General features: G+C 41.1%; 1 protein-coding gene across 1 annotated transcript; it reads left to right on the forward strand.

Moving 5' to 3' along the window:
• The first annotated feature begins 1,064 nt into the window (after positions 1–1,064).
• Positions 1,065–8,328, forward strand: pkmb (pyruvate kinase M1/2b). The gene is made up of 11 exons (XM_031859359.1): positions 1,065–1,131; positions 2,406–2,585; positions 2,711–2,802; positions 4,121–4,252; positions 4,367–4,553; positions 4,672–4,942; positions 5,028–5,178; positions 5,261–5,413; positions 6,329–6,495; positions 7,410–7,591; positions 7,773–8,328. Exons 2-11 carry the CDS (start codon positions 2,435–2,437, stop codon positions 7,877–7,879), a joined length of 1,593 nt encoding a protein of 530 aa, XP_031715219.1. The 5' UTR covers positions 1,065–1,131; positions 2,406–2,434; the 3' UTR covers positions 7,880–8,328.
• Positions 8,329–8,340: the final 12 nt, after the last annotated feature.

The following is an 8,340-nucleotide window of genomic DNA, read 5'->3' on the forward strand; positions in this document are numbered from 1 at the left end:
AAGCATGCATTTGTGCATCTGTGTAATATGTTAGTACGTTGATGTTAACTTTCCATCTCTGCAAGCATTTACTGTTGTTTTTGACTCATCAGCTGTTATACCCTCCAATGCATGTCATTTTCAGCTTGGATGCACTTTTTATTTAAATTTTGGAGCATCATATACAGTATATCAAGCTCTAAATGAATGCATTTGGACAGTCATATCATGGTGCAGGAATGCTGACACGATCCCACCCCTACTGAGCTCATGAAACAACCTAATATGCAGCCCTGCAGGTCCAAGTATAACATATGAAAATAAAAAATAAAGAGAAGATTTGTCAGCTTCAAAATGAAAGATTATAGGGCAAACAAAAAAAGAGGCGATTTTATAATTTATTTTAAGTAAAACATAAATAAAGTAAAAAATAATAAATTATATATAATTATAAATCAATTCTTCTTTTTCTTATCTATACATCCTTTAGGTGTCGCATGATATTGATGGTAATGTATTCTGGAAAGGAAGCTAAAGGGGAACAAATCAAAAGTAGGTGAATTTTGTTTTTCCCACTCACAAAATGTCCTCAAAAGAACAGAAAACTGATAAATACATTTGCAATACACTTATTTAAATATCTTTAACATATTTACAGATTGTGTTTAATGTTCAAGTTAAAAGTGGGACTTTAACTTAGTATAATAATTGAGTTTAAGCATGGGTTGAGAAGGTTGGGGTCAGAGGTCAGGAAAGGAAATAAAGGCTGGTCCCGTATAATCCAAAATATTTGCATTGGGTCCAAGTTGAAGACCCAGGCTCATGTTCGGTCGTCAGCGGAGAGTTTTGGGCCAGGCGAACAACACACGCACCTGCGCTGTGTCCTCCCACATTATTTGTACTTCTGTGATTTTATCTGGAATTTTGACATACTGTTTATTATTATTTAGGTGTAGAAAACAACTTCCGTACGAAAAACATACGTTCAACTCGCTGTCACAACGGTGAACGGTACTTTAACTCTCGCGCCCTATATCCTGAATCACTGGGCGTTGTTCGCACAGGAAAGTAGTCCCGGTTGGTGAGGCGAATAAAACCTGTCGCTCCTACTGAGCCAGTGGCGTCTTGATCCTTGCAAAATTCACCCAGTAGGTGAGTAGCAGCAAGAACACTCAACTATATGACTGGAGAGTGGAGAGGAGATTTCTAATTTAGTGGAAATGTAGTTTTAAGTGAATGTCTGAATCAAATTATCATTCTCTAACAGGTTTTTTAAAAAGTAAAAAACAAAAAAAAAACTAATTTCAATTACTGATTAAGCGTTTTCTTTGATAACTTCTACAACATTATTAATATATTTGAAGTTGTTGTGCATTATCATAATACATAATAATAACAATAAATATGTAACGAAATGTAACTTTGATCTGAAATATGAGGAGAGTGCACTGGTTTGCACTTACAGTTCCTTTATGCACACGGTAGAAGGGTAAAGTCCAATACAGCTCTCTAATTTTGATTTATTTGTTAATTGTATGTATTTTATATATTTATCGGTAACCTGTACATCTCTGCTTTGCTTCTTCTACAGACAAAGATACAATTTGTTTCTACTCAAACTGCATGTTTTTTAAAACTTTTCTTTCTTAATGAAATGAATAGCAGCCTAAAGTATGACCTGTGACTGTGTAAATTATTACAAAACTATTTTTTGCAATTATCTTTGTTCCACAAAGCTTCTGTAGGCGGCACTAGTCACAAATACCTTGAGGTGGCTTTGACCTTGTCTGGTGAATATTTATATAACAACACTGCCTTTTTTTCATGTAATTATGAATACGGTAATTTTCCTGATGTGTTTTTTTCTGATATGTTTCTAAAGTCCATAAATGCTCTCAGCTGCCCGTGATATTTTAGGTTAATGCTGGAGACAGGAATTGATTCCCATGCACTGACTACACATGTGTCATGCATGTTGCATACCTCTATCATAGTCGACTGTAATCTGAATCCTAATAACTTAACTCCTGGAGTTGTTCTTTTTTTGTGTAAATTACCTTTAGCCTCTGTCAAGTGACCAGCTCCTCTTCTTCAGCTGCACATAATCTCCCGTTGGAATGTGGGAGAGTGCAGTCAGGCAGGCACATACTGTTGTTGTTTCTCTTTACACAGGCTGTTCGGTCACTCTGGAGAGGTCACACCTTTCTATTAGTGTACACTTTCACATTTAGATATTCATTAGAACCTTGCTATAGTTTCTAATTTACATTTCACACTCTTTCAATATGTATGTGCTCACGTTTATGTGATAATGTATTATGTTAATGTAGCTTATATTACAAGGTCTTATTTTCAGGAGCGTTTGTGTCACCATTTAGATCAAGACTCAAAATATCGATGATCACGTGTTTCTTCTGTCTCCACAGGACATTTCCTGCAGACCCAGATCCAGGTCATGTCGAAGTCAAAGGATATGGGCTCTTCCATCATTCACACCCAGCAGATGCATGCTGCCATGGCGGACACGCTCCTTGAGCACATGTGCCTGCTGGACATCGACTCTGAACCCGCTGTGTCTCGCAACACCGGCATCATCTGCACAATCGGTCAGACTCATTAACAAACTCTGTTGATTCTTCTCTTGTTACACACTCGTGACGACAAAGATTATCTCATTGTCATTTACAAACATCATATTTAGCCTCGTATTGATTCACCTGTCTTGATGCAGGACCTGCCTCCCGATCTGTGAACATGGCCAAGGAAATGATCAAGGCTGGGATGAACATTGCAAGAATGAACTTCTCTCATGGCACACATGAGGTGGGTCAATTCTTGCTTTTTAAACCATTTGCATCTCTAAAACTTCACCTTAGCTGTGTAGCCTGCTGAGCAACACAATCCCAAATGTTGAAATCACACCAGATGATTTAGTCAAAGCCAAAAAATGCCTGCTGTGACATCACTGATTCAAATTTGTGCAGCGTTGGAACCCAGATTGAGCAGTACAGCAGTAGCTTCTTGACCCTCTGCAAGTAATTCAGTGGATTTGCCCTTTACAGCTGCAGCCATCAGTGTGACATTTCGCTTGGCCTGGTCTGTGGCTGTAATGTGATCTATGATCTTGTACTTGCCCCTTCAGTACCGGGTCTGTGTTGTAGCTTGAGATTTGGTGAGCCAACTGCATCACTGCCAACTGTTTGGCCGACCTTATACTACTGCCCCTTCGCCTTTAAAAGTCATGCCTCTTTACCTTTTTCACTGTCACCTGAGTGGATGAGCCTTCAAATATATCCTCAGCTGTAGTATGAACACCTACAGTTGATATTTGGATTTTCAAAGGTTAAAAGCAGTGCTTTTTTTTCAGTGTAGCACAACTCTCAGAGTTGCTTTTGAGTTGTCTGTCCAGTCTGTGTTTTGGTCAAAAATAAAAAATATATAATCAGAACTCCAGAAAAATCACAACTAAATCGATATATGATTTGGACCAAAATAGATCTGACCTCTGTCTCATTGGTGTGTCAGTTGTCAGTTTAGCTATAAATAGTTCTTGTGTGAGAGTCAGCCTTGCAGCAACAGTGCGAGTAGAAGGCATGTAGCGAAACCACAGACAGGCGTTCATTATTGACTGAGGACAGTGGTATTGTGCGGATTAGACATCAAACTTGTTGTTTTTGCATGTATTATGCATTTACTAGATCCAAAGCTGTAGGCGGACAGCGTAGCAGTTCTACATGTCAATCACATGAAGTGGAAAATTAGAAGTATTGGATTTTTATTGGATTTGTCAAACACCCCGCTTGAATTAAATTAAATCAAATGAAATCATATTTAATCAGATATTTTGGAAACTATTCATATAATCCCTGGCAGCTATTTGTGTACAGTAAAACTGTCATGAGCTAAAAATGTGTTGCAGTTGTCATTCAGGATTTACTCCATACAGTTATGTGACCGTGCTGCCCTTGTGACTGCATGACCACGTTTTGTCCACCTGTTGTATCTGCATTTTAGGAACCTAAATAAAACAAGGTATTATGACTTAGGTCACTAATGTAAATTCTGCCCCTTTTTTATGCTATTCTAGATCTGTTGAGGTTTTCAATGTGATAACATTTGTTTAACATCTCACGTCATGCAGTACCATGCTGAGACCATCAAGAATGTCCGTGAGGCTGCTGAGAGCTTTGTTGCCGGATCTGCTGACTACAGACCATTGGCCATCGCTCTGGACACCAAGGGACCAGAAATCAGGACTGGACTTATCAAGGGCGTGAGTTCTTGCCAAATTACCAAGACTTCAAATGAGGCCATTATTGATTCATTTCACAAGGTTTGATATGAAGGTCTGAGAACAAACAAGCTCCCTCTCTCTGCTCTCATTTAGAGTGGCACTGCTGAGGTTGAGCTCAAGAAGGGTGAAACCATCAAGCTCACACTCGACAACCAGTTCATGGAGAATTGTGACGAGAAAGTTCTGTGGCTCGACTACAAGAACATCACCAAGGTTGTGCAGATAGGAAGCCACATCTACGTTGACGATGGTCTGATTTCCCTCAAGGTTAAAGAAGTTGGTAAGCACACAAACAATCATCTGTTTGGTTCATCTTTTCTAGCTTTCATTAAGGTTTTGCTTTCACCTTTCTGCGTAGTGGTTGAGATTAAGTTTTGCTTCATTCCATGTGTCCTAAGGCAAGGACTTCCTGATGTGTAACATTGAGAATGGCGGATTGCTGGGCAGCAAGAAGGGCGTCAACCTGCCTGGAGCTGCCGTTGACCTGCCTGCTTTGTCTGAGAAGGACATTCAGGACCTGGAGTTCGGCGTGGAGCAGGGTGTTGACATGGTCTTCGCCTCCTTCATCCGCAAGGCTGCTGATGTTCAGGCTGTCAGGAAAGTGCTGGGCGAGAAGGGCAAGGACATCAAGATCATCAGCAAGCTGGAGAACCATGAGGGTGTGCGCAGGTGGGGGCATTACCAACGGTCACGCTTTAATCTGCACAGGTCTGAATCTTTGAAAAATTGTTAAACAGATTTTTCTGTCCGATAGATTCGATGAGATCCTGGAGGCTAGTGATGGCATCATGGTGGCCCGTGGAGACCTGGGCATTGAAATCCCAACAGAGAAGGTCTTCATCGCGCAGAAGATGATGACTGGCAGGTGCATGAGGGTCGGCAAGCCCATCACCTGTGCAACACAGGTCTGTGACATCAGGTGGACAACTGTTTTGTCGAATGCATTTTAAAAAGAACAGTTTATCAGAGAGTCTTGTTTCTCCTCAGATGCTGGAGAGCATGACCAAGAAACCACGCCCTACTCGCGCCGAGGCCAGCGATGTCGCCAACGCCGTGCTGGACGGCAACGACTGCATCATGCTGAGTGGTGAGACCGCCAAGGGAGACTATCCCCTGGAGGCCGTGCGCACACAGCACATGGTAAGAGCACCATTGACTGGTCCCATTCCTTAATTTGAAAAGCCCATACCAGTGTTTTTGCATGGTTTGATCAGTTTTATTTTAATTAATATTCGACATTAAAATTGTGCCAGCACACGTGTGTCTCATCTGTTCATGTGTTTGAGGCTGGGAGAAAGCCTGCATAATCAGTATTAAAGTTGGCTGCCAAACAGCAATGTTTTTAATGACAAAAGCTACCAAATTCACATGATCAAGCAACACATTGGTGCTGGTAACTTAATGGTTTTGCCCTCTTTGGCTTTATATGCATCGGCATATGTTTTGTGCAGACCTGAAGCCACTTTTTGCACTTAATAAATAATTATCTTTTTTAGCTCTTTTACTCGTCACATCGGTCTAATTTGGTGTAATTTTGGTGGTATAGTTCCATAAAGGTGCATGATCAACATCATGACTAATACAAAATTTGATAAAATATGTTTAGCTAAAATGTACTACTCATGACAGTAAATATAAATACTAAGTTTCTAAATGATGTAGAAGGAAGAGAAAATTGGCATTTACATTGATACCATTGGTACCAGCTTGGGTTTCACTGACAGCTTGTTTAGTGTTTGTTTAACTTGCTTTGTGTATCCCTGTTGCACCCCCCCCCCCTGTCCATCTGCTGTCGTCTCGCATTGTGCTTCAACTGTGTGTGTTTACTCAGCTAGCATGTGTCTGAGGATCTGCAGTGCACAGCAACAGTCCCTGGACATCACAGCCGCCGCTGTTGTTTAGCTTCATGTCTCAGTGTGCTTTCAGGTATGAAGACCTCTGCACTGAGGTTAACTGCCCCTTTGTTTTGTCCTTTGAAATACAAACTAACTCCTGCAGTTGAAACTGGCTGTGTGACTGCAGCCTGACTTGACTGTGATCTGTTCTCATGTTCAGATTGCCCGTGAAGCCGAGGCAGCCATGTACCACAGGCAGATGTTCGAGGAGCTGCGTCGCACCTCCCATCTGACCCGTGACCCCACAGAGACCGTAGCTATCGGTGCCGTCGAGGCTTCCTTCAAGTGCTGCGCCAGCGCCATCATCGTGCTCACCAAGTCTGGCAGGTGAGACTTGAAAAAGAAGAAGTCTATCCTGTAAATCTCCTCTGTAAAGCTCTGACTCATAATATCCTACACGGTGCCCACTGTGAGCAAAGAAAGTGGTGCATTATGACATCGCTCTAGCTCGCCGCCTTCGCTCCTTCCCTAACACAAGCCCTTGGCTCAGATAAAGTGAGCCAACTTTCACAATCTGTGCTCCACTTGTGACCTTTTGAGATCTGAACCCTGACATTTTACAAGTTAATTTTAACTCCCTGTTCATTCCTCTCTTGAGAGATCATCCACACACCACATGATACAGAAGGCGTATTACTGTCAGCTGGATGGATTTCCTAATGATAATTAATGGCATAATTAAAACAGCTATAATTAACATTTCCATATTCACAATGGATCTCATGACTATATGTAAAAGGCGTGATACAGAGAATTATTACCCATCTCTACTCTTCACCTCAACACTAAGCAGCATTATAACGTCTTTCAGCTTATTGTTCAGCTGCATGTGTTCCGTGTTGGTTCATTTTCTCTGCCCTTATAGCATCGTTTACATCTGCCAAAAAGCTATAAAAACCCAATATACACATCTGCTCAGCACTAAACAGCAGATGGACACATTTAGAAACTAGCTGGTGAACATAGTGGACCATTTAGTCAAAATCAAAAAAAGAGTGTGAATATTGGACAATTGGACTCAGACACAACTTAAAATGAATGCTAATGTCGCTATGTAGCTTCTGAATGTACAAATAAGCAACTGTTTACTATAAAGTTCACCAAATCCACTTGAAAAGTTGACATGTCAATGTTGTGTTTTACGACTGGCTTCCACTGCCCACACATTTTAGAATTAGGGTTAAAATTTATATATTTTCAGTTCTACGTATTTTGAAAAAACTTGTACCTCCTACCTGCAGGTCTGCTCACATGCTGTCGAGGTACAAGCCCCGTGCCCCCATCATTGCTGTGACCCGCTGTGGCCAGGCCGCCCGCCAGGCCCACCTGTACCGCGGTATCTACCCTGTGCTCTACACCAAACCTGCCAACGATGTCTGGGCCGAGGACGTTGACCTGCGTGTGAACTTTGCTCTGGAAGTTGGTGAGTGTTTTTTGTTAAAATTAGTTTCTTTCTAAATTAGTTTCTTTCTTTATAAAATAGAGGATTGTAAAACTGTTATGGAGCAAGAGGTATGGGATAAATGTGTTAATTGACAAGACTTTATATCTAATTAACTGAGTCCTTATTTTTCCACTAATGCCTCTCTTTCCTCTATCTGTAGGTAAGCACCACAAATTCTTCAAGTCTGGAGATGTTGCCCTTGTTGTGACTGGCTGGCGCCCAGGTACCGGTTACACCAACACTATGAGAGTTGTGCTGGTGCCTTGAACTCCATCAAAGGACATTAGTAACCGCTCCCCCTCCCCTGTCCTGTAAACTGTTTTGGACTTTTCTTTCCTCTCAGTCTTCATCCCCAACAGAAAATCAAAACCAGGCCGCTCCTTCAAAGGACTTTTGAAGGTGTCGTTCACAGACAATAACTCCTTGCTTCCTTTATCCATAAATGAAATGCATTGTCTAAATCGTTTTAATGGAAACTTTTCTATCGTGACTGTGTCGACTTAGTTTGCATGTTGAACAGAGTGGTAATCAGTGTTTCTCTGCATTCACTGTAAAGTACATGTTTTGTTATTTCCTTGTTTTTTGGTTCATTAATTATCGAGGGATGAACATAAATATGTACTAGTATTGTCTTGCCCAGTGTTTCATGCTGAACTGACAGTTGGCACAAAGTCATCTGGTGGGTTTCAATCCATTAAAAGGAATTCTGGGGTCAACTGTGTTTGTTT

This window comes from Anarrhichthys ocellatus, unplaced genomic scaffold (genome assembly GCF_004355925.1).
Source record: "Anarrhichthys ocellatus isolate YVR2014 unplaced genomic scaffold, GSC_Weel_1.0 scaffold2, whole genome shotgun sequence".
Taxonomy (NCBI): domain Eukaryota; kingdom Metazoa; phylum Chordata; class Actinopteri; order Perciformes; family Anarhichadidae; genus Anarrhichthys; species Anarrhichthys ocellatus.